The sequence below is a fragment of the Harpia harpyja genome, chromosome 4, assembly GCF_026419915.1.
Source record: "Harpia harpyja isolate bHarHar1 chromosome 4, bHarHar1 primary haplotype, whole genome shotgun sequence".
NCBI classification, from domain to species: domain Eukaryota; kingdom Metazoa; phylum Chordata; class Aves; order Accipitriformes; family Accipitridae; genus Harpia; species Harpia harpyja.
In genome coordinates this window covers 49,126,004-49,152,168 of record NC_068943.1, presented here as the reverse complement: position 1 = coordinate 49,152,168, position 26,165 = coordinate 49,126,004, and the positions used below count along the sequence as shown (strand labels likewise).

Genomic DNA, 26,165 nt, shown 5'->3' with positions numbered 1-26,165 from the left:
ATTGGCGGAGCGCGGTGGCCAATGGGAAGGCGGTGCGGGGTCGCGGCGCGCTTGCGTGGCGGGTTTGAATCGTCGGTCAGCGGTTGAGGCGAGCGGGCGGGTCGGGCGGCCATGGAGGGGGCTGCGCGGTGAGCGGGGACACCGGGACCGGGGACACCGGGACCGGGGTGGGAGGACGGGACGGTTCCGGCGGCCGTCGTGTGTCGGGAGGGCACCGGGACTGCCCGGACGTGTGCTGGGGCGGGCGCCAGGGCCGAGGTGCGTAGGGGAGAGGGTGGGGTGCAGGGCTCGGCCTTTGCCCGCCGGAGCTGTGGGGGTGTTGAGGCCTCAGAGGGGCCTTAACCCGTCCCGGGCAGGGCTGAGGCGGCAGCCTGACCTGCCCTTTGCCTTGCAGGAGCTACGAGGCTCAGATACGGAACTACCAAGGGAGTGACCCGCTGGAGCCGTGGGACAGGTCAGCCCGCCCCTGGCTCGGGTGTCGGCGTCGCTGCTGGTGGCACGGCAGGGTTGTAACTTGCTTGAGTGCGTTTCAGGTACATGCAGTGGGTGGAAGGATGTCTTCCCCTTCAAGAAAAACAAAACCGCTTGCCCAGTCTCCTGGAGCAGCTTGTGAAGGTGTTCGTGAGTGACAAGAGGTACCACCAAGATCCAAGATTTGTTAACTACTGCATTAAGCTGGTAGGTACATGGTTTTGGGGTAATTAAGCTATCCTAAAAAATTAAAGTCGTCCCACTATTCTGTAGTTCTGTGACTGCAAAGAGCTGTGGGAGGAAAAGGAGCCCACAGGGATGTGGTGTGGAATTCAGATGTACTGCTCTCTGCAGGAGCTCTGAGAGCTTTTCAGTCTTGCTGAAGGATAGCGTATTTTTTTAAAGCTGTGTTATTAAGCTGTTTAGCTTGTGAGAGGTATCTTATCTACCAACTGGTTTTACCTTTAGAAAAGAATGCTTTCCTATGATGGTAACTAAGAAATCGTTATTGGGTTTCTGCCTGCAACTTCCTTGGATCTTTTTGAAAGTGCCTATGACTTCTGCATCTTTCTCTTATTCAGGCAGAGTTCATCACTTCTCCTTGCCTGTATTTTGACTACCTGTATGGAGAGGGAATTGGTGCAAAGGCATCTAACTTCTATGTTGCTTGGGCTCAGCAGCTTGTAAAGGAAGGCAATGTGCAGTGTGCAGGAGCTGTCCTTCAAAAAGCACTTCACAACCAGGCACAGCCACAAGAGAGCCTGCAACAACTGTATTGGTAATTCTGATTGTCTTTTATTTGTTGAGCTATTCAGGTAGCATACATTTTTTGTTGGTTTTTTTTTTTCTTGTGTGCATATGCCCTGTGCTGTAGCAGAGGTAGACTAATGATTATTTTTGTTAAAGGCAGGTATAAGCTTAACAGTACTTCTTCGCCGTTCAATATTTGTTGGGTGTATTGAGAAAAACTGTACCAGCGTGTCTTCAGTGAAGTAGGGCCCAGAAAGAAACCCCCTTAATTGATTCATTTCCTGTCTGTTTTCTGTTAAGTTGATCCAGACTATAAAGATGCATAGCCTGGCCTGCTTCAGGCAGCCTACCTTGGAAATACTGTGTGAGAGCTTCATTCCTTGGAAGATCAAGCAATTTGGCCATGCTGATGACACCTGGCTTTTCAAGTTAGGGACATCTGTATGCTTTCCAGAGTGTATTAACTGGCTGTAGCTCACCCTGTAGCTGCCTGTGCTTCTATTGACACTGTCAGTTGAATGCATACTTCAGCTGCTGCATGATTTGCAACCTCTTTGATTTTGGTTTGTGGCCATAGCTGGAACTGCAGTGAAATCAAACCAGTTCCTGATCTGAGCTGGACTTTTTAGTTCACCTTGGAGATATGTTGACCATAATAGCATATATCCAGTTTCTTGTGCTTACCGCACAATATGTAGCTGAGAGTGGGTGCCTGTTGGAGTTTAGCACTAGAGCTGTTGGAAGCGCTAGAATTGGTGCTTATCGTGATGGTATGTGTTCCCTCTGGTGATGAGAAAACAAGAACCCAACTTCCATATACTGCTGCCTATTGGAGGCTTTCTTTATTTTGTGAGTGTGAAGCTAACAGGCTGTGTCCGTATAAAGTAATAAGTGTCCTGTAAGTAACTTGAATTTTTTAATGTTACATTTCATAGCATGATGACCATACAAGGAAATCAAAGGTTCCTGGGGAGGAGGGAGGAATGAGGGAGAGGTGACCTACTGATAATAACTGACATTTCTTGCAATTCAGCTGGCTGCAGAATTATGATCCTCGGAATCCTCCTTTGCAAGGTGAGGCTAAAGATATCTGCCTGTGAGCTGTAGCTCAATTAGATGAATCTTTTACCTCGATCGGTGAGTTTTGTCAGTGAAGAAAGTAAGTTTCCTGTAGAAACTGATTTTTTTTTTTTTTTCCCTGTTTTCCTGGCCATATTTAAAATTCTTAAGGGGCATGTATTCAAAATGAGGTATTAATTTTCCAATGCTTAAAGTTAATAGAAGTTCATAAATGAGAAAATGATTTCTACTCATTAATGCAAACCTGTATTATCTGTCCCAGGTGCTGCTGTTATAAAACCACTTCAAACTTCTCATGCTGCAAATCAAATGGCTCCTCGAAAAGGTGTTTCAAATCTTGATGACCCAGCATACACTTGCAAAAATCAGGTAAATGACTTAATAAGCCACTTAGATGTTGTGGGAAAAATGTGGAGCCCTCATATAAAGTTTAGATTGATGAGCTTGACTGAATAAGAAAGATAAAATATATTAACTACATCTGATGTATCTCAAAAATGTTACTGATGTTTTTATGCTGTAAGCATCACATCTTCATAGAAATCTCTCAACTGGGAAGCATTGGGACACACTTTTGAGTCACTTGACACGTTTCCAGAACCACAGGCAAAGAGCGATCCATCCAGCTGGTTAGCATTCTTTGGAGGAATAATGTTATCAATAGATTCTGTGCCAGTCATGCTTCTAGGGATGCTAGGGATTGCTGACACTTAATTTTGGTGAAATTCAAGTTACTTCTTAAATACACTCTCTAGGAATGAATAGAAGATAATGCCGGAGGAAGAATAGAAGTTTCCAGGCTGGTCCTCGGTGGGATGGTGGCTTCTTATAGAAGTCAGTCTGTTGAGCTGGGAAATGACTAGGAGGTCACTTTATCACAGTTCATGAGCCCCTCAGTAGCTTGCCAAGTTAGCTTGTCTCTAGCAAGTTCCAGCTGAGGGTTCTGTTCATACTTCATGGAGATCTTGAGTTAACTTTACAGTCCAAATCCTGTCACCCTGTAGTCATCTTACTTCACCCCCTTCCCCACAATAAAACAACAAAAAAGGAAACTATACTTCTTGTAACTCAGCTAAGTACCAGAATGCAGCACTCTCGTTCTTCTGAGATTTGGCAAAGCTAGTTACAATTCTTCAGTCTTTCTGGCACAGTCAGATGAAAGGTGAACAGGGGGTGAAATTAAAGACTGAAAGATTGTGTGTGGGTGAGAAACTGATGTAACCTTTCTCAACTTGGTCCTGTTTTCTAAAGTGCTCATGCCTCTTTCAGTTTGATATTGCCTGCAAACACTGAAAGATATCTTGGATGATGGAACAGAGCTTAAAACTTACTATGTCTGCTGCCTGTTCCTTAGCCCTGAGGTTGGATAGCTTGTCAAAGAAAGAAATTGGGTAGGGCCATCCAGTCTGTTCTTAACAAACCCAAGTGATCTGTAACTTATGCTCCTGTTTTTTGGAATAGAAATTACCTGTTCAACTAGTTCCAGTGTCCTTCTGGACTGCAGTTTCCAGAACTATGTCTGTCTCTCAGTTCTCTGGGATCTTGTTTGTCTGCCAGAAGCTCTCAGAGAAGACAGTAAACGGTTATATGGTTAATTCTTCAGGATGAACTTCCTCAGGCTCTGATGACTTGTAGAGTTCTCTTTCTGAACTGTTCTTGCCATGCGCATGGTCTGAATTGTCATCTTTTCAATTAGAATTAAATATCAGGAACTTTGTGGTTGCTGGTCTTGTCAAAATGGGTAGTTAACTATAATATTGGAATTCTTTCTTTTTCATTTTTTATTTCCCCTGTCCTGCGTTAGGGTCCTGATTCTGCTGGTACTCAGTCCTGCTCTTCTGGTGGAAAAGAAGTGTAAGTCTTTGGTTTTTGGTTTGTTTTTTTTTTTTAAAGTCACACTGTAGGAAAACTAACATGCTCACAGAATAAATCCAATAAACTTGAATAGAACTTTTTCTTATTTTCCCTCACAGAAAGTATGTTACGTACATCTCCAAATCTGAAGTTCTCCCTAAGTCGTCATCCACTGTTGTTGAATGTGAGCAGGTTGCAATGTATGACAAAAACCTGCTCATATGTGAAGGCTCTGAACTTTCGTTTGAGGAGCTAAGAGCCAAGAGATACTTCAAGAAATATGAGCGCCTCAGAAGACAGCAAGAATGGGGTATTCTTCTCTTTCCATCTAGCTATTTCAGAAATATTCTTGGAAAACTAATACTTGGCTGCATTCATTTCTTTTGAACCTCTCTGCTGAAGCCTGAAAACTTTCTCAAAGCCCAAGTTGGCATCCCCATACAGAAACAGGGTGGGGTGACCTTGGAAGCATCGGGTAACATGCCACATGACTGACATCGATATTTACTGTTTAAGCTCATCCCTTGGGTTTGTCTTTTGAAACCTAGGTTGTCATAGTGGTGTTCCCTCTGAGGAAACAGGAGGAAAGTGTGAGCAGCTCTGATCTGTATTAGCTACCCTGATGTGAGCTCTAGCTGTGGCTCTCTGCCACCTGTAATTCAAGATGGAGAGCATCTTGGTTCCTATCGGTAGGCTTAATCAGAAAGAGCCCACAGTATGCTTTAAACTGTCACACGCTTATGTATGATGCCACAGTTTGCCCAAGTCAATTAAAGGCATGCTGCAGCAAAGAGAGCAGCACTCCATCTTCACTTGGTCGTCTTGGCAAATGCAGCTGTGGGATGCCCCTTGTATAGTCAGTGATGGCATGCTTCTAGCTGGGATGGTCTCAAGGAAAAGTTTGTCATTAGAGGTAATACTTTTATTTGCTGAATGATGACATTTTGGAGAAAAAGTAGGTGGGCTTTCAAATAGGTAAGTCCTAGGGAAGCAAAACCAAAACTGAGTGCAAATAAAGAGCAGCTGCTCAGAAGTGAGTTAGTTGTGTATCTGACCATTTACAGGAGGGGGAAAAAAGTTGCCAGGGAATGTTGCTGGATGAAAGAATTTATTATCTCATTGGGTAAAGGAAGAAATGGATAAATTGTAGTCAGTCGAAAAGGGAGAGAGGTTCAGTGGGAGGAAAGACACTAATGCATTTTTAAAACAAGTGGTTGAGTCTGGCAGCACAAGTGCATACCAGCTGAGAGGTAGGCTAGCCTGTGAACTCTGCTAAAAGGCAATTAGGGCTGCTGCTGGTTGCCAAGGCAGTGCTGAGATAGTGTTGTGTAGCCCTCCCTCGAGGGATCAGGACTGAGAGGTTAGACACTGAGTCCTGTGGGAAATACCTGCTTCTCCCAAACTTATGCCTCTAGATCCTAGTGTCATCCTGCAGTTGCACAGACTATATTTATCTAAATGTTTAAAATTCAAGCAGCTTGTAATCTCTGTGTTGAGAAACTCATTTAGATACTGATTAACTGTGTCGTGGTTTAACCCCAGCCAGCAACTAAACACCACGCAGCCGCTCACTCACTCCCCCCCCACCCAGTGGGATGGGGGAGAAAATCAGGAAAAGAAGCAAAACCCGTGGGTTGAGATAAGAACGGTTTAATAGAACAGAAAAGAAGAAACTAATAATGATAATGATAACACTAATAAAATGACAACAGCAATAATGAAAGGATTGGAATGTACAAATGATGCGCAGTGCAATTGCTCACCACCTGCCAACCGACACCCAGCCAGTCCCCCGAGCGGCGAATCCCTGCCCCCACTTCCCCGTTCCTATACTAGATGGGACGTCACATGGTATGGAATACCCCGTTGGCCAGTTTGGGTCAGGTGCCCTGGCTGTGTCCTGTGCCAACTTCTTGTGCCCCTCCAGCTTTCTTGCTGGCTGGGCATGAGAAGCTGAAAAATCCTTGACATTAGCCTAAACACTACTGAGCAACAACTGAAGACATCAGTGTTATCAGCATTCTTCGCATACTGAACTCAAAACATAGCACTGTACCAGCTACTAGGAAGACAGTTAACTCTATCCCAGCTGAAACCAGGACACTGTTTCACTTAATAACATTGTTTAATCCTCAGAAGAAGAGGAGAGAGACTCCATAAGGAAAAAAGAGTCAGCTGTCCTTGAACTGCAAGCCCTGCAGCAGAAGCTGGAGCAGCTCACCCAGCTCACTAAAAGCTTGGAGGAAACTAGACTGGAACCGGCATCTACATCATCAGCTGAACCAAGTAAGACAGTGGTAAGTATGTACTGTGATCAATAGGAGCAGTCTTCATGAACTTATCTCACAAAATTTAACCATCCTTTAGACAGTAACCAGAGGAGATTGTTAACCAGATCTGGAAGTTCAGGCTGCAGTACCTGACTAGTATAGATACCTGGCATAACTTTAAATACTTGATGACGTGTATTTTAATTGTTAAACCCAAAAGTTCGTTTTTGCTTCTCTGCAATTTAGTTTTAGTTGCATATGAAAGTTCTCTTCTGCTTGAAAAATCATTCTAGTTCTGCAGAAATAAAAGGGAAAATGGCAATGGCTATACTTGTAGGGGGGTGTTTGAGTGTAAAAGAACATTTCTCATCTCTGAAGGTGCATCCACATGTGACACCCCGTGCAGCTCTACAGCAGAACTGGATGGCATCTTGTCAAAGTTCAGATCTGCAAAATGCCCAAGGTCTGGTGCCAGACCAGCCTCAGTCAAGTACTTTATCATCCACTGCTCTTACACTGCAGTCAGTGAAACCCGCTGGCCGCCAGATGACATCAACCTCCATGTGGGAAGTAACACATAAGAAGGATGCAGTCAAAACTCAGCTAGAGCTTGGAGAACTCCAGAACAGTTTGTTACACCCTCCATTTGATAATATTGCAGCTCGGGAACGGGCACATCCTGATGCAGCTCTTAACTGGAGCACTGGAGAACAGTACGTATAAACAGGCTAATTTTTGGCTCTGCAAATTGTGCAGTCTTCAGTATCTACACTTCAGCTGAGAACTAAAAAAAAAAAGGCTCTTTCTCTTCTGAAAAGAAATCTGAAGTAGCTTGTGGAAACCAATATTTAGACATAGATCAAACTTACAGTCCTCATTTCAGTTTTTAATTCCTTTAACCCTGTGTTTTAGTTTTAATAACTAAGAGGAAATTCAGTGTGTAACTGAAGTAATTATTCAGCATTGCTGTCCCTGGCATGCCTGAAATAAACAACAGGATATGCTTAGTGCATGCAGATCCCATATGTTACATCTTGGCCACAGAGGTCTCCAGAGAAGAAAAAAAGCACTTGCAATTATCTTCTGCGCTCTTGCTTGTGTGACTTAGCTAGTATAGGAAACAAAATTCAGGGGCAGAGGGAGAAACCTAGGTTGGCAAACAAGCATGGCTGAGTGAGTAGGCTTGGCCAACAAGAGGAAATGGAACCAGTGGTTATTCACTCATATTATGGAGTTACTTGGAGGCAAACTGTATCCAAAAAAGTCTTTAATGCCTGCATTTTAACCTTTTTAAAGGACTCTGCTGCCCTTCAGGTTTTATACCTATTGGCAACTGTGTGAGAAACTTTCAGGGGGGGCAGTTTCTAATAATATTCTAAAGGATCTCTCACTTGCTTCATTTGTGTGACTAAAAAGAGTCATTCATGGGAGAAAAACATAGGATAACTAGTTGCTGTCTCTCTGGGATGTTTCCTGTGTTCTAGGCTGGGAAAGGCCTCTATACTGCTTAGAGTGCAGTACTGCTAAGTCCTGACCTGAAGCTGGAATTTAAATAATAGCTTTTATTTCAAGCTAATGTTCTTAATCTTTCCTTTGAAGGCACCCTAACAAGAAAGCTGGTGGACTAACTACTTCTGTGGACATGAAAGAAGGTAGTAAGCCCGGTTTTGATAAAGACTGGTGCTATTGGTATCACTGTTACTGGCTGGGGATCAATAGCATGCGGCTAGTTCCAACCCTAGCTAAGCTTTTTGACTTTCCTAACTCCATCCCTGCATGTTTGGGCAGTGTCCCTATATCCCTTCCATGGAGCCAGTCCCTGTTTCCACTTTCTGTGTAACTCCTTTTTGTTTGAGCTGGGTCGGGAGTTCACTGTTTGTCCTTGCTGGCTTCCTGCCTGCTTGACTCTCTGTGTCAGAATGGGTCGCTTCTGTGAATTGAAGATGGAGTCCTCAGGGGCCACCCAGCTGTCCAAGGTCCCTCTTGCCCTTCAGGGCAGTCTCCCTTGGGAGCCTGCCAAGCACATCTCTGAACAAGTCAAAATCTGCTCTCCCCAAAATTCTGGGTTGTCATTTTGCTACTCTTCTTGTTTACTTTTCTTACTAATGCTTTGCTAGCTACCGAAATGTTAATAAACAATCCCAGGCTGCTTCAGAAATTATCTTGCTGTGCTCTTTTCTAGCATCTAGAGTTGGAAATTCTTCCTTTGCTTCTGGAAATGCTTCTCAAGCTACCCCAAACACCTCGCTGAGAGGAGCAATGCAGGCAACACCTTTCAAAGTGCAACCTTCACCTACAGTTCATACGAAGGAAGCGTTGGGTAAGTGTCTGGAATAACATGCTAGTTCCACTGGAGTTAATGGGATCTTGCCTGGTAATTTTAGTGGAGCCAAATATACAAGGAGGCTATCTAGTGATGGGCGTGTGCACCATTCAATCAGAGAGGAAAATAAAATTAAATTAGTACTCTTCCTTTGCAATTTTCTGGATGACCCAAAACTTTTGACCAGAAACAGATGCTTTAATAACATCCCAGCAGCCACATCCTGTAAACTCCCAGATAAGTCTCTGGTGATACACCTGCCAGGCTTCTTTGGGCAGCACGTTCTCTGAGCTGCTCTTGTCAGTACTGTCAGGGACTCCTGTTTCCGAGATGAAGACCTACAACAGACTAATGTGGAAGAATGTTAGGAAGTTTGTAAGTCAACTCTGGTTGATGTTAAGCTTCCCCCAAAGCTGAAACAAGGGTGACTTATGCAAAAGGTCTTTGATTATTTAACAGACATTGTCAATTCTAAACATTGCTTTTTCAAAATCCTAAAAGGGAAATTGCAATCGTTTCTGATGTCAGATGTGGAATAATAATATCCTGATGCTGTTTTATCCCTTTTGTACTCTTCTGCCATGTTCTTCTGTTTTGACAGTAAGCCCATTAACCGCTACCATGTAGCAAACTGCTGCAGCTGAATATGTATCTGTAAAAATAATGATTAAAAAACCCCTTGTGATATTTATTAGTCTTCCAAATATCTAAGAAGATAAAGGAGAATTTGCTCCTTTAGGAGAACTTTGAAATCTCATCTTGGAGAGGAACTGAAGAAAAAAAAAAAAAAAGGCCATGGCACCAACAAGTATGTGTTGGCCAAGTCAGATCTTCCTGTGTTTGTTCAGTTGTCTGGAGTGTTTAAATGCAATGTGAAGGAATAATTGGTTATTGGCATTTGATAAATGATAAGAATATTATAAATAATTGGCATTTGATTTGACTACTACACAATGGAAGAACTTCTGAAAATTTCTTTTACTGGAAGTGATATTCCTGTGGGGTTTGTTTTGGTTTGGTTTCTTAGGATTTCTCATGGATATGTTTCAAACACCCATCTTGCCTGAACCATCTACTCTTGAAGAGAGCGAGGAGCAATTTGAAGTCTTTTGCAGAAAAAGTGGTATGTACTATTTATTTTTTTGGTCCGTTATATTTCACTCCATTATTTCCCATTTACCTCTCCTACGAGTCCTGATAATTTTGAGATAAGTAGTTGTTTGAGTAGGTGTGGAGAAGCAACTTCTTTCCTGATAATTTAATTTAATGACAAGTTCCAAATTTTGATACACAGTTTGAGAACAACAGAAGCACTTTACTGTTAGCAAGCCTATTAATGTGTTCATTGGACATGTTGCTTCTCCCTAGAGACTTCTCTGGTATTTAAAACCTAACTTTGAAAAGGGCACAGCTGGTACTTCATATGAGTAAAGCTTTTTCTACAACATTTTGCAGGCTGGGTGTTAGTCTCTGAATTGCCAGCTTATTGTAACAGTTAAAGTTGTCTGAAAACCAGGCAGTAGCAGTGGCTTGCAAGAGATATTTCACAACTGGTCAGATGCAGCCAAGAAGGCTTCTGTACTCTGGCCAGTCTTCGTTTTGAGATGGAAATATCTTCCCCGTTTCTAAAAGCTTATAGGAGCGATGATTTGAGTGGCAATTCTGAGGATGCTCCTGGTCTAACTAGATGCAGCCATGACCATCAGTTGTCTGGTTAGGGGTGAAAATGTGACTGTATATATAATCATTATTGGGTGAAGATAATATTGGTTATCTCTTATTTTTAAGAGCCTGACGGAAGTCTGAAAACTAATGTCATTGCCCCTGTCATGCCTGCATTTTCTATCTTTGAAGATGAGAATGGAAAAGAGAACAGTGGGTAAGGAGGAAAAAAGTAACAGATGAGTTCAGTTTATTAAGAATTACATATAGGATTGATTCTATTCCATATAATTTTGCTGTGACTATTTGCAGTATCAGGATTGGCTTGAATACAATCACTAGCAGCTGTGTGGAAGTGGCATGAGAAAGTTGTAGTTGCTTCTCTGTGGAATTGCGCAACTTTCCTGTTTGGACAGTGTGCTCGAGATGCTTAATTTTCTGGAAAACTGTGGATAGCTTCTTTCTTTGAGCTACTGCAACTTCTCTAAGTATCTGCAAATGGGATTCTTTAAACAAATTTTACAAAATAAAAATTAAAACCAACAGGTCTTTGTTACGGTCAGTCTGCCTGGGAAAGTTTCTGGGGAAAAGCTATTCTATTCTATTTTGTCAGGATCACACAGCATAAAAACAAGCCAGAAGAGCCCAGAACTACTGGAGAACGTCCCTTGACTGACTGTACAGCAAGTACAGAAGTGAGTGTTTGGTCTTATTGCAAGAATTAGCCTTGAAAATGGGTTACGTAGTTATAGGGGATATCGGAGGTGGTTGTATTTACCTTTGTTCTATCCCAATCCTTCAATATTCTTATGAATGATACCTAGCTGAAGTCTAGATACCCTTTCCCATTTCCTGCCAATGGGATGAACTTTCAGTTGTTAATTTTCACAAAACTTCCAGGAGCTTGACAGTGGAGATCTCTATCCCTAGAACAAATCCTACTGCAGTTGATGTGTGGATTTGGCATCTGTTTGAGGGAGGAAGGAAGAGGGAGCAAGGGACACTTAATGTTCTAATAACCACCTAACAGTTTTCATAGCCAAGGAGATCCATAAAACTTCAGGCTGCTTGGATACATGGTCACTATGTAATGAGATGGGCTTTTTCAGACTCTTATAGCAATTTTTTATTGTCTAACATTTTGCTGTGGTATTCATTATTGCCAACATTCAGGTCTGATACAAAACTATGTAAACCTGTGATTTAGGTTATATTGCCATTCCTTTATTTTTCTAATATTGTAAGTTGGCACATGCAGGTTCACCATTATTGAAACTGACTGCAGAGGCTGCTGGTAGGTTACAGTGCAGCTCTGGCAGGGTAGTTTTGATGGCTTAGTTTTAAATCTTCACATATTTTTTCCCATCTAGGAAGAAACAGGGACACCGGAGTTCTTGAGGGATGATTATACGGTGTGGAATGTACCGAGTAGTACTAAAACTTTAGGTCCCAGTCCAAACAACACAAGAGACTTTGCACGAGCTGCCCAGCTTGTATCAACACCATTTAATTACCTGTCAGCACATTCACGACAAGCTTTGGGCAACAAAGGTAAAATAATGAATATTTGAGGTTGAGAGCATCTAATTCAGTACCACATAACTCCATTTCTGTGCCCTGGTTACCTTGCAGGCCTTGCCGAATACCGCATAGGTATGGCTCCCACTGCTGCCACTTCCGAGTACGCATGCCTTGCAGAACAGCAGCTGGGAGCGTGGGCTGACCCAGCGCATAAGGTTCCAAGAATTTTTAATTGGGGGATAAGAGAAGCTTTGACTGTGCTGTCAAACTGCTATTCTGAACTGTTCCAAGGGGTTGTAAATAGTCAAAAAATTGACTGAAGTCCCAGCACCTTCTTCTTCTGGGGGCACCTTTACGCTTGTCTGCTCCTCTTTAGTCTCGGAATACACTCCCTAAAGAAATCAAGCTGATGTCTTTACTTGCATATTTTAAAATAGGCTTATTCAGTTCTAGCTTTTGTGATACCTTAGCAGCTTTCACAGCTGCAGTGTGACTTAACCTTCTTGTCTTGGTAAGAATACTCTAAATGTGCTTGCCTTTGGGGAGAATAAACATTTCCTATTGTTGCTATTCCCGTTGTTCAGCCTATGGGGATGACTTGCCACAAATGGATTTGGAGTTTTCTGAAGAACTGCACAAGCAGACAAAAACTAGGAAGCTAAGGTATGTCGTAACTTGCTGAGATTTTCAAGGCTTGAGAGTGCTGGGCAAAGCTATGCCAGAGCAGGCAGGTCTGCTATACTGCTCTCATTGCAAGTTTTTGAAGTAATCTAGAGCTGACGTACGCTAAGCAGAGTCAGTCTGACACAAATACATCTCAGCACTTTGTGGCTGGGTATGAACCTGGGTATGGTGATAATGCCCCAAAAATGCTCCTATGACTTAAGTTTTCTGATACGTTTAAATTGAAAGTTAACTGTCCAGACAGTTTTAATGGCTGTGTATGTAAAACTACTGATTTCTTTTCAATATTGGCTGAACTTGTTGGCCAATGAACTTGAAAGTTATTAGACTATGGGTAGCATGATATGACCAAATCTTATTTTCTTAAGAAATGTCCATTTTATTTATCTTTATGTTGGCTATAGCCAAGGTCGCAAGCACGGACATTTGACGCATTTGCTTACTGAAGATGCAAAAATACCATGGCAGTACTGTCAATTAATAAAATTTTTTTTAAATATGTAGCCCTGCTTTTGCAGAACAAGGAGAGCTCCAAGGAAATGTCTTGAAACATGGAAATGGAATTCAAGGAATTGCTACAGCTGCTTCTCAAAGATTACAGGAGCAGACTGCCACAAGCAGAACTGAATATTCCTCATCTGTTGGGGTGGACAAAATTTCCCATGAAAAGCTGTCTGGTGCTGGACAGGACAGGGCAGCCCGAAAGGTTAGAGCTGCAGGTACAGAGCATTGCCTACAATTTTCTTCTGTCAAGTCTGAGACCGGAACAGTGTCGCGTTCTTGCAGCAGTGCTTTGTTCCAATATGAAAGTGGTCACTGCAGTAAGCAAACTGTCTTGTGGCTTCTGCAAGGAGATTGCTGTGTATGTACAAGTGATGTAAGGAAGGACAAGTGTGGGTCGTAACTGTATTACATGATGCCAAAGATATTCAGAAGTACAGGAGTACTCAGGAGTACCTAAGGGTTCTTTGCTAGTTGAGGCTCAAATAGTATATACTTCAGAAACATCTGTTTTCAACTTGTGATTAAAAAAAAATTTCTGGGCAACTTTAACAGAAGGCATAGGTATAAAAGCTGGATTGTCAAAATTAAGGAATACTTAACTTACCCCTCTTTGATTTTTGTGTTGTGGGTTGTTTTGTTTTGTTGTTTTTTTTTTAAATCAGTGACACTCATTCAAGTATAAGCTTGTGTTACCCTTTTGAAATTATGGTTTTCTTATAGCTTTTATAGCTTAAATATTTTTCTTCTTTCCATGAAGTCGTTGTTGAGAATCCTTGGGATAAAGAATTAATTTGCAAATTCTTATCAGAGCTTCCTAAACCACTCCACACCTATGCCAACTACTTTGAATGGAAATCTACTCTTCCATCCATCAAACTGAAGGCTGAATTCCCACTGGGTAAGAGCTACTTCAAATATTTCCCTTTAAAGGATTTCTTGAAGTTTTTCTGGGAACCTCTGAAGTATTTTTCTAATTCAGTTTACTTGCATGTATACCCAGATAGCTTCCAGATTATCTACACCTCAGATTTGAAATTAGACCTGGGGTTTTTTTGTCTTTTATAGCATAAGCATTTTTGATTAGGCATTCTGAGTAGGGAATTTTCCTAGTTTTCCTCTCCTAGTAATCTGACACAACTCTCAAACTTAGTATAGAACAGTAGCCATCCTGTGTCAACAAAATCCATATGACAGTAATTGCAACATACTTGTATGACTTAAACATTAGTGTTTACTTTTTCAAGGAATGCACTTTGGAATTTGATTACTTCCAGGGAGTCAGACTAAAACAGAAACACTGATTTGTAGTGTGTGGCACTTTACAGCACTCTTGTTCTCAAGAGTGAGTACAGGCTCTCTTCTATGGAAAGGCTGCCTAGCAAGAAGAGACTTGTAAAGAAAGACTAGCACTAGGGTTGAAGCAATAACTGATATAGGCTGGTGCTTTTTTCTTTTTTCTTTTCCCTTTTTTTTTGTTTTTCTTTTGGAGTAGTGATGTCTCTTCTGTGAAGTTTGCAAGCAGGACTTAACGTTGTTAATCTCTTAAAGGTTCCAGCTCATTCCATGTGGACTGCTTGGTTGGAGAGGGAGCTTTTGCTCAAGTCTATCAGGCTTCCATTCTGGATGCAAGTAACCCTAGAAACAATCAGAAAGTAACATTCAAGGTAAGTAGTGTTGATTCAGAATAGCTCTGCTGGAAAATTCATGAGTCTTATAGTAATATCACCTATCCTGGGTGGATTCTGCTGAGTTTTCTTATTTATAAATATCAAGTAAAGCATATTGGTCTATCTTCAAAGCCTTGTTCAGGTTGAGTGCCGTGATGTCTGATTCACTCTATGTGGGATGTTTTTTATCCTCGTAACTCGACTTGCCTCTTCATCTTTTCTTTATAAAATAGTCACAAGTATCCTAAGTAAGGAGTAAGAGCTGCAGCCAGGCTGTCTTTCTCAGCTGAACAAAGGCAGCTACTTGTGCGAGTGCTCTTAGACCACAGCAAATGAAAATGTATGTAGATTGATGATAAAATTGGGGCCACTCCTTGTTCCAGATACATGCCCACTAGCTTTCCACAAGCATTTTTGCACTTTGTGCAGCCAGCCTGTTTGGTGGCAGCTGGCTATTGCATAGACTTTGCTGGGTGATAACTCTCTAGTGCAGTTTTATTAATAAACACACTTGTCTTGATGGTGCTTGTAGATTGTGCGGCTCCCTCTCTGCTCTGCCCTATCTTCTTCCAGGCTGCTTCAGTGCAGGAATGAGCAACAGATGATAGCATGTGTTTACATCAGAACTGCTGCCAAAAGGAAAGTCTGTGCAACTGTGAGGTCAGCTTAGCCCAAGAGGGTTGTACTAGGTCACGCATCCCTGCATCTGCTGCTGGCTGAGAGGGCACATGTACAGTTACTACAGTCTGGCTGAAACATGCTTATGTGATTGAGTTGGCATACACACACCCTTAGCCTTTCCACATGAGATCTATTTTTGGAACCTTTTTGTTGATCTCCTCTGCAACATTTAATCTTTCAGAAAAAAAACCCCAAACTTGTTAACACCTTAACTGAGAGCTTTCTAGTATGTCAAGGTGGCTTAAGTGTGGTGGTTTTTTTTTTTTTTTGAGCATCAGGTGTTCAACGCAGTGGGGGAAATAGTAGGGAAAGGAATTGGAAAGGTTTTCTTGTTTTGACTTCAAAAGCCTTCTGTCTTACACAAAATGTCTGTTGCCAGCAGAAACATCAATGTTGCAGAAAGGCTGACATTTTAAATAACACAAAAGAGCGTATAAGCCAGAATGGAATTGTGGTGTGTAATTGAAGTCTTTATTCAAGAGGATTAATCATTGAGTGTATCAACCTGAGGTTAATTGCTGAGATACAAGTATTCTATTTGGTCAAGAGGAAAAATGCCTAGTCTGACATTAAAAAAACAACAACAAAAAAAAACAACTTGAGAAGAACTTCTGCTTTTAATGCTGATTGATTTTTCCTAGTAAATCAACTTTTTGGTATCAGGTCCAGAAGCCTGCCAACCCTTGGGAGTTCTATATAGCAACGCAACTGATAGAAAGGCTCAATCCAAGTATACGCCATCTCTACATCCACTTTTATTCTGCTCATTTCTTTCAAAATGGAAGCATTTTGGTTGGTGAGCTCTACAACTATGGAACATTGCTGGTAAGTGTGATCAGCTTGTGCTCTGGATCATCTATATTCTTTCTGGAGTGCTATCACATTACAATATTCAGATATCTCCTCTACTCCCCACTTTATGGACCTTCATTATGAACATATTCTGTGTTTATCAACATGGACCTGTAATCTGTATCAAGTTGTTTCTGCGTAGCTGATTGGTTCTTTGCTATCTTTTTGTTTACAGAATGCCATAAACATTTACAAAAGGCTTCCTGAAAGGGTGATGCCTCAAGCACTCGTAGTCTACTTTGCTGTAAAAATTCTTTATATGGTGGAAGAGCTCCACAGCTGCAAAATCATTCATGGTGACATTAAACCTGACAATTTCATACTTGGAGAAAGGCCAGTATTTCCCTTTGCTACCTGAGATGCCAGCATATCATGATATCATAGCCTTGATACTTATGTGATCACTTCTTGTTGTCATGGTTAAAGGTTTCTGGACAATGATACGTGTGACATAGATGGTCTCTCTCATGGCTTGACACTCATTGACTTGGGCCAGAGTATAGACATGAAACTCTTTCCTGAAGGAACAGCATTTACTGCAAAGTGTGAAACATCTGGATTTCAGTGTATTGAAATGCTGACACAGAAACCATGGAACTACCAGGTATGAGATTGCATAGACAGCCTGAACGTTTGGAGCTTACTGCATGCATCTGGCATGAATAAATGGAGTATAGAAATATTAGACTTTTGCACTAGAGTTCTAGCTTCAGCTCATTGCTTTAAAAATGCAGTCCTGAACCCTCTTCTTACAGAGCTTGCCCTGTTGGCTCCACAGAGTGTTTTTCAGCTAATTTTTAGTGGTCTCAATAGGTTTTTAATATGAAACTTGTTTATGCTTTGTTTAGACAGACTACTTTGGCATTGCAGCAACAGTCTACTGCATGCTCTTTGGTACCTACATGCAAGTGAAGAATGAAAACGGTATCTGGAAGCCTGAGGGAGCCTTCAGAAGGTTGGTGTCAAAAATGTTTTCAAAACCTTCCCTTGTCTAGAAAGATGCGTCATTAGTACCGGGCTTGTTTGAGGTTAGTTTCTGTACAGCTTTCAGTGTTGCTTGCATGCATTTCTTGATGCCCTAAAACCTGTGGGTGTTCAGTGCATGGGAAATGCTTTATAGAATTCACTGACTTAAGCACCAGATCAGCAGTGCACGTGGCGAATTGCACAGCATCCTCAGCTACTTGCTGCCTGGAAGGAGGAAACAACAACTAGCGAGGAAAAATCCCACTGGTTCGCTAAGCAGCACGCCACAATGGAAGCTGCATTGTGTTACAGCGATGTCTGCAGCTACTCCAGCCTCTAAATGGGGGAGGGAGCAGGGTAGCTATGGGAAACAGTATTTTAACAGCTTGAATTTAGAAATTATTTTGATGCATTCTTGTTCCTTTGCAGGCTTGCCAACGCTGACCTGTGGAAAGAGTTCTTTGAGAGCATGCTAAACATCCCCAACTGCCACAGCCTGCCTTCTCTAGGAGTTTTGCGCAAAAGGCTGAAGGACTTATTTTGCAGGTCATATGCAAAGGAAATAAACTTCCTTCGGAACAGACTTGTTGTGTTGCTCATAGAACACAAACGGTCACGAAAATAAGCATTTAGTTTGTACAGTTGCTGAGCACTGGCATTTTGTTGATGTGAAATCTTTTTGTAATAACTTGTTTTAAAAATAAATGTTCTTGGGGTTGACTTCAGGAGTGATAACTTTCATCTTTCTCTGCCTTTGTGGAAAAAAATTACACTAACATTACTTGTTAATTTAACTTGTCCAGTCTGGGAGGCAAGGGCATGCTGGAGACTGTAGACAGTTGTCATAATATTGCGTGTTTCTAAAGGGGAAAAGAAGCTGGTGAAAAGTAGTGTACAGATGAAGTAATTGCTTTCAACCTCCCCTGGGATTTTTGAAAAAGTTCATTGAAGCATTCATGTCAAAGGGACCTTGGGAACTCTGCTGCTCTTGACCTGAAAGCAATGTCAATGCTGCGTTCAGACCAACTACGCTGGCAGCCCTTAGCTCTCCTATAGAGGCTAGGAAGCGTACAGGTGATAAATGCAGTCCAGCCAGGTGAAGGGCAGGCTGATCTTGGAAATGTAAAGCATATGTGAGGTGTTGAGGATTCATCTTCCCAACAAGAAAAATGGTGAACAGAGCCTTTGGGGAAGAGTGAGTTGTTGGAAATGGGAATGTAATTCCAGACTGAGACTCCACCACTGTGGAAGACTGCCATATCTCTTCGAAGAGAAGTGAAGAGAGCATTTGGAAGTGAAACAGCACATATGTAATGTGGGCTACAAGAGTGTGAACTCATAGCTTTCTACACCTGATCAGGGAAAAACCCGTGGTCGGTATGTGTAAGGAGGACAGGTTTTCTGTAGATCTCTCTTCTCCCAAAAAAGCCACTGCAGATAATTAATGAATACGAGGAAACGCTGTTCTGAGTTGGTGACGACACGAATGTGCAGATGAGCAACAGCGCTCAGAGGGCTGCTATTGCAGTTCTTTGAGGTTTGGGGCTCCTACATTCACAGCCCTCCCCCTCTACTCTTGCTCTCAGGAGCTTCTGGGTTGAAAGAAACCAAGGTTCACAGGTTAGATTTAGATTGGGTAGGACTGAAGTCACGCTTGCTGCTTGTGTTACATTCACTTCTGACCAGCACAACACAATTATTAGAGATGAGGGGGAAACCAAGAGGCAAGTGTCTCTCCTGACTGGAATCAAAATGGTGGTTTTCTGTTAGTTATGAAGTTTTGTTTTCCTTTATTCTGGCAGAATATTTTGAAAATACTCTGGGAAAATGCCAGGAAAGAGTTCCTTTAAAAGTGTTCCCTATTCCTTTTTATCTGTTTTTATGTTTCTTAATTAAAGCAGCCATACACCAACACGCTGAATCGTTGCTGCATGTGCAAGTCGCAAACTCGAGTTTGCATGAGATTGGCTTGACTTTATAGCTATTTTGTCAAATGTTAAATGTCTAAATAACTTGAATTACCTGAATTATACAAACTCCAAAGAAATCTAGCTGGCACTTCAAACATACCAGCTCCACAGTGGCATCTGTACTGGGCTGTCTTCCTTGACTTGGGAGGAAAGGCTGTGCTCTCTTGGCTGAGAACAGACATTGCTTCTTCGGAGCAACATCCACATTGACTCACACCAAGCAAACCTCTCGGGTGGAGGTTTCCTCTGCTTGCCTTGCTTCAAAGCAAAACTTGCTTGCTGTGTTTATTCTTGCAGCTGAACATTTAAAATGATACCAGGAGTAGGTGGACATGGCTGATAGGTACCACGAAGGGTGGACGGCACCTCTCAAGCTCCCTTTGCCATGGAGCAAGTTGGGTTTTTTTCTTTCATACTTCAGCATTGCTAAGCTGAGACGTGCTGCTAAAACTAGTCTGTGTGACTTTTTCTCTGAAGTCACAACTGCGATCGCTTTGGAGGGCTTCCTAGCTGGACCTGACCTGCCTTCCCCCTCTTCTGGGACTTCCATTTGGTGGCAAAATCAACCCAGCTGCTCCATGTGGGGAGGAGCTGTGCCAGCGGTATGTGCCAGGGAGCTGGGGCTGCCCGTGGCAGGTGCTCCTGTGGCTGCTCGCCCAAAATTGGCACTGCAGCTTATTGTGGCTGCTGATCGATCAGTCTCAGGGAATAAATACGTATGGGGCTTAGCTCCTCGCAGGCTGGGCGGTGCTCTGCTTTAATGCCTTACAAATGGTGAATAATGGATGGCCGGTGGTGCAGCACGCTGCTGAGCAACCAGGATTGCTGGGACGATCCCAGCACAGAGACCTTCCTCCTCTCTGTGGATGGATAAAACAGGGAGCCGTAACCAGAAGTTATGGGACCTGGGGTGATTTGGAAAGAAGATAACGTACGGAGGAGAGGAGAGCCAGCAGCGCTGCATGAGGAAGTTAGTGCTCAATGTGTGTGCGGCATGCAAAAATACAGCATTTCGACTTTGTCAGCCTGGCTTTGCTGCCTGTAAATCCTCCTCGCTCAAACTGCATGCAAGTGATGTGTGGACTTAATCTACTGAGAAGCCGAGAGCGCTCTGGCAGCGGCATGCTTCGGAGGGGCTCCAGAGGAGTTTGCAGCCTGTGGGATGCCATTATCCTCGTGCTGCTCACGGTCATGTTCATGCAGTGCCCTGGTTTATAATCCTGTGAAATGAATAGAAAAAAGGATGTTTTATCAGCAGAGGCCCAGGGGGAGGTGAGGGCATTAATTTGTGCATCTATCCACAGGAGGGAGACAAACAACAGACTTTCATAAATCTCCCTGCCTCTCACTGTATTTCAGGGGTATTTTTCCTCTGCTTACATTGTTCAACTTGAAAAAGGGCTGGTGGTTGGGTAGGTGAGCTAAGCCCAGGCCGGCCAATACAGCCCTGGATGCTGAGGAAGGGCAGGGATGCCGGGCTCACCACAAGCAGCGACCGATGGCCTTGGTTTTTGGAGGGTTTGCTGTTCTGGCTCGGGGGCCGCAGAGGGGAAGACGGCTGCACAGCGAGCTGGAATCTCAGGCTGCTCTGCCTGCAGAAGTACTGGAAACTCTTCTTTGGTTGTTTTCATAAATCCAACTGCACCGTACAAAAGCCCGTATCGGCGAGAGGGGCGTTGACCCCAGCGAATGTGTCATTTTGGGTAATTTGCTGTTACGCTGTTTGTTTATCTTCTTCTCCCGGGTCTCACATCAGGCTCTTGCTCTTCTACCTGCTGCTGGCAGCAAACCGGCCCCGGACCAGTGCCTCCCCTTAGGATGCGGTGCTGTGTGCTCGGGCTCCGCAGCTGCCTGTCCACCTGCCTGCAGTTTCAAGAGACCTGGCAGCACTGCTCCTTCCTTGCTTTGGGCAAACCTTTCCCATGTCATGCAGCAATGCGGCATGTTTCCTTCCAGCAGCAGGGAGCATCTCCCTGCAGCTGGGGCGCCTCTACCTGCCTTTATGGCAAATAACTCTCGGATTACCCTTTAATGCAGCCTGCTTTGCCTCTTGTTAGGCTTTCTGTGGCATATGGAAAAGCCTTTGGGTTTGATACGATGCAGCTGGTTAACAAGTCAGCTGTAGCAAGTTGCACCCTGAGGCAGATCAGCTGGAGAAACCTCCTTGTAGCTGGTGGAAATATAAACATTCAGGGCTGGGGTTGCTTTTTCTTTCCCCCTTCCTCCTTCGTTTAATTTTCTTACAAGCTGAGCTGGAGCCAGCTGTTCTCTGTCCAAGCAAAAACGTCTGCGAGGCTCAAGTTTTTATATATATATATATTTACTTCCTCTGCTCATAACACAGCGTCATGCGCTGCTCCGAAAAGTGCTCCACATGTGCGGAGCACTTTTCGGAGCAGCGCATGATGCTGCGTTATGAGCATGATGGAATTTTTACCCACGTGTTTGCCCCTAATTAATGCTAATTTCCACCTGCTTCACCTTGGGGTAGTGATTTTTATTTCAGCTGCAGCTGTGGTACAGGTATGTCCCCACCAGCTGTGCTGCCAGCCGGGCGGGAGGTTCTGCAGCTTAAATGTCAGCCCCCCTGCAAAGGGAGAAGGAGCTCGCGTGGGTGTAGGAGTTTCACATCGTTATATATGGTAGATAGGTGTTAGCTATAACTCACCGTGCATCCCTCCTTGCTTGGCAAGCATCCCATCTGCCTGCAAGCACTGCTCCTGCTCAATGGCTAAGAGCATCCCAGGGAAGCCGGGCATGGGTGTGAGCTCTGAGGATGTACCGAGTGGGATTTTTGTTTGTAATCACCTTGATTTTATTGTTCTGGGCTCTTGGTTTTGCTACAAATCATTATAGCTGAGCCCTGGTGAGGAGCGGAGATCTGAGATGTGGTAGCTGGTGGGAATGGCTGAAGGGATGCTGCCTGCCCACGCTGGTGCAGGGTCGGGTTCAGGCTGCCTGTGCCCTGTTATTTTCCATTAAATAGCCTTAAAGAGAAACCCTGTACCAGGCACCTGCTCCTACCATCCCCTTGCACAAGCATCCCATGGGGAAGCAGGACGGATAAAGGGTAAAGAGGGGCTAGGTGGCGTGACGGCCATGGGAATGGGTCCACGGTGAGACCACCTGGGCGGGGTGGAGGGTCCTATTTTCTAACCGATTTTAGAATGAGCTGCTAAAAAAGAGCTTAGAAAAAAACAACACCACAAAAACCCAAAGCCCCAGCTGGCGATGGTGATATTTCCTCCTCGGTGCACACTGAATCCACGCTGATGAAGATCTCTAGGTATCCCCAGAGTCGTCCTTTAGAGATAACTCATCTTGGGGCCTCCACCACCCACACGGAGAGGAGAGATTTCCTGGCGCGTGGGTGGCTCGCTTTTTCTTCTGCAGAAAACCCAAGTTTACTCACTTTTCACCCTTTGCCATCGCGCCATGCCTCGGTGGTGAGCCGGGGTCTGGGGCTTGCTCTCTCCCAGATCCTCCATCCCTTGCTGGTGGCAACCCATCCCCAAGTAGCCCTGGCTGAGCCTGTCCTGCCTGCAACACCTCTCCATCGGTGCTCAGCAGAGGCCAAATTTCTTAATTGCAGTTTTTAAGGCATTAAAAAAAGTCTGAGGTTGTTCAAAGTTGCAGGCACCTCACTAATTAGTTAGACGCATGCTAACGAAGCAGCGGTCCTGGTTCCCATAGAGGCAAGGCATTAAAGTCACCCAAGGCAATGTCACTCAGCCCATTAGGGACAACAAATAACTTCACCTACCTCGAAAATACCCATTAACTGGGTAACAAATTAACTTGGGCCAGAAGTGAATCAAAGTGACAGCCCCCGGGGGATGCCCCAGCCCTGGCCCAGGGACAACTTGGGTCACGATGGGACAGTTCTCAGCCGCCACTGCCTCTAGAAGAGGCTGGTGCTGCTGAGGGATCGTCCCTTGGTCCGTCACCACATCACCATCACCATCACCACTGCGGACAGGTGAAGAATAGCGACATCCCGCATAGAGATGGTTTAGGTGTTTCTTTCTCAAACGTATATATATATTTAAAAAAAACCCACCCTATTTATATATATATAACCTTTGCATGTTCAGACTAGCGGCTAGGGCCAGGGAGCAAGCAGGTGGAGGAGTAATGGTTCTATTTTGTTTTGGTTTTTTTAAATTCAGTGGCTCAATGCTCACCTGGGGTGTGGAAGACCCCGGTCCCTGCCCGGCACGGAGGATGCAGACCCAAGGTGCTGGGAAGGCAATTGCCTGGTCACTCCAACAGAGTTACCCTTTGGGTGGGAGAGGGGTTGGGCTGGGCAGGGTTCGGGGCTTTTCGGCACTGGTGACGTCACCCACAGGTGCCTGAGCCCGGTGGCAGCTCTGTGCACGTCCCACGGCTGCTCTCACCACATCTGTGCCCAGCTGCCTGCCCCGGCGCAGGCTGCTGTAACCCACGTGTGCCTCCTGCTCGTCCCGCTCCGCCAGGCAGCCCGTCCATCCCCGAGCCCCTCCAGCTCTCTCTCGGGTTTGCGGCCAGGAAAACCTCCTCCTCTCCTTCCTCTTTCTTCTTCCCTGGCCCCCGTGCCACCTTGGAGGCACCTCGGGTGCTGTGTCTGCTCCCGCGCTCCTGGGGCTGAAAGCCGGCGGTGCTCGGCAGAGAGCGCGGCACCGCGCCGCGGTAAAGGTCAGGCTCCAAACCCAGCTCAGATAAAAACTCGTATTTAAGGCATGTGGCTTAAACTTGATTTTATCTGCCAGCGCTGAGTGAAATAACATTTATCACAATGGGTTGGAGAAGAAGAAGAAGTCGTCATTTTTTTCCGTTGGTGTGTTGTATAGTTAAAAACGGGTTTGCTGAGCAGCTGCTTGTCAGGGGGGTGTTTTGGGGGTTGTTTTTCTTCACGATACTGGGGGTTTTTTCAGCCTGCTGGGGCTGTGCCGGCAGCATCAGGGGTCCTTCCTCCCCAGCCGAGTACCATCTCCTTTCCTCCATCCCTCCTCCCGGCATGCTTCTCGGTGGCAGTGACAGTCTGCTGGGAGAGCGCAGAGGGAGGGCTGGTGGGAGATGCAGCTGGCCAGTGCTGACCATTGCTGGGGGACCGGGATGCCGCGTGGCATGGGATCTCCACCGTCCTCATTATTCATCCCTCTCCGCCTCCCCTCTAATTTCTCCCTTCTAATTTCCATCTGGGAGACAAGAAAGTGCCCTAGGGCTGGTGGCATCTCCACAACACGGATGCCAGCGGGTCCGAGGGGAGTTTTGCTAATTGGCCGTTAGCGTGTGCCGGTGCCATAGGACGAGGGCTGAGATGTGGCATCCCCGACCCGGCGTCCCCGAGGGGCTGGGGATGGATGCTCCGGGGACCGAGGTGGCGGTGAAAGGACGGTTTGCAAACTCCACTTCTCTCCATCCACGTCCACTGACGAGTGCTGTGCTGGACTGCCAAAAATTAGATGACCTTTGGGATGTGGCTTCGGTGCAAATACCTCTTAGATGGTTCATAACAATAGGAATGAGGACAAAGTCGAAACAGATTTGTTCCAGGAGGCTGGTGCCCTGATTCACGGGGGAAAAACGTGCTCGGAGAAAGAGGGGGTGAAGCAGGCGGCTGTTGTGGCCCTCCAAAAAATCTTGGGCACGCGTGAGCCCTGCAAACGCACCGCAATCACCGGCTTAAATTTAGGTGTTTGAAAGGACAGGCTGTTCTTGCACAGCGCTTTCCCCATCACCTTTCTGTTCACATGAGCCACCCACACAGAAACCAAAATGAACAAGGAGGAGAAAATAGACGCAGCATCTGCCTGCCGGCCGCGTGCCCCCCCAGCAGCCCTGGTGCCCCCACAAGTGACCCCCCCCCCCTTGCTCTGCCACAGCGCCGGGAGCCCCCGGGATGCTCTGCAGTCCCCGACAGAGGGGCAAAGCCTCCGGTGGCTCCCAGATCCGAGGAGAAGTGCTTGGGAAGCGGGTGGTCCCTCGCAGAGTCATGCTGGCTCTGTGCCGTGGGTGCTGCTGCCGGAGGGCCAGGAAAGGAGGCACAAGCCTAATTTTCAGCCTGGCTTCTGCCTCGCCGATGGGACCCCGATGTGGAAAGGTGACGGTGCTGCCAAGCCGGCAGGAGGGACCCTTGAACCTTTCCCTTCTGCTGCTGGTCCCTGCCTTCAAATTTTTCCCAAATGAGTTTTCCCAAATTATTTTTTCCCACACAAACATTCACAGGTCCTTTTCTTTCCCATCCTGTCGGAGTGGCAGGAAGGGGATAGGCACAGAGCCACCAGAGCTGGGGCTGCTGCCGGGAGGGCAGCCAGGGATGCTCCGGCAGCGGGCAAGATCAATGTGTCGGACCGTCCCGGGCTTTTGCACATCAGCCACGTGTGGGGCTGGTTTTGGGGCTGGGCAGGGGGATTTCAGCCTGGCACGTCCTGCAAGGGATGGGTTACAAGCCCAGCGCAAATTTTTGGGAGCCGGAGCCGCCTTCCCGCCTCTCTCTGAACCAGTTTTGCCATCCACCTAGAGAAATTTCGGCGCTCTCCCCAGCTCTCACCGGTGGCAGAGAGCTGCCAGCGCCAGCGGATGGAGCGGCATTCATCATGGAGGGCAGGGTCACCCCGAAAGCTGGGAGCACACATTCATCATCCGGGCGCTTGGGCGGCGTGTGACCCCATCAGTGGCGAGGAGGTGGCGTTTGGGCTAATGAGCCCCTCCGAGGCCCGGGGAGGGGGAAACGGAGCCGATTCCCCAAAGGTTTGCAGCGGGGTCATCCTCTGCAGCCCGTCTCGGCCTCGGTGGCGACGGCAGGGCAGGGGAGCCCCAGCTGGGGCTGATAAAGGCACACCCTTCCAGCGGCAGCTGGGGGACAAGATGTCCCCAAGCATCACGGGCTGCTCGCCGAGATCTCGGCCGGCTCAGCTCGCCCGCCGCC

The 26,165-nt window shown here is 45.3% G+C and overlaps 1 protein-coding gene across 1 annotated transcript; it reads left to right on the top strand.

The window, feature by feature from the left end:
• Positions 1–30: 30 nt before the first annotated feature.
• BUB1 (BUB1 mitotic checkpoint serine/threonine kinase) lies at positions 31–18,020 on the top strand. The gene is made up of 25 exons (XM_052783914.1): positions 31–128; positions 395–454; positions 534–678; positions 1,053–1,249; positions 2,255–2,295; positions 2,564–2,670; positions 4,106–4,155; positions 4,275–4,465; positions 6,292–6,452; positions 6,804–7,138; positions 8,025–8,077; positions 8,608–8,745; positions 9,776–9,871; positions 10,537–10,627; positions 11,024–11,105; positions 11,781–11,961; positions 12,516–12,594; positions 13,120–13,334; positions 13,877–14,017; positions 14,668–14,783; positions 16,131–16,292; positions 16,495–16,652; positions 16,746–16,923; positions 17,168–17,274; positions 17,715–18,020. The coding sequence occupies exons 1-25, from the start codon at positions 112–114 to the stop codon at positions 17,908–17,910; spliced, it is 3,297 nt and encodes a 1,098-aa protein (XP_052639874.1). The 5' UTR covers positions 31–111; the 3' UTR covers positions 17,911–18,020.
• The last annotated feature ends 8,145 nt before the right edge of the window (positions 18,021–26,165 follow it).

Excerpts from the sequence above, each read along its gene's own strand:
- BUB1 (XM_052783914.1), top strand. Across the intron at positions 4,156-4,274 it reads TCTTCTGGTGGAAAAGAAGT|AAAGTATGTTACGTACATCT; the intron begins GTAAGTCTTTGG and ends TTTCCCTCACAG. Across the intron at positions 7,139-8,024 it reads AACTGGAGCACTGGAGAACA|GCACCCTAACAAGAAAGCTG; the intron begins GTACGTATAAAC and ends TTTCCTTTGAAG.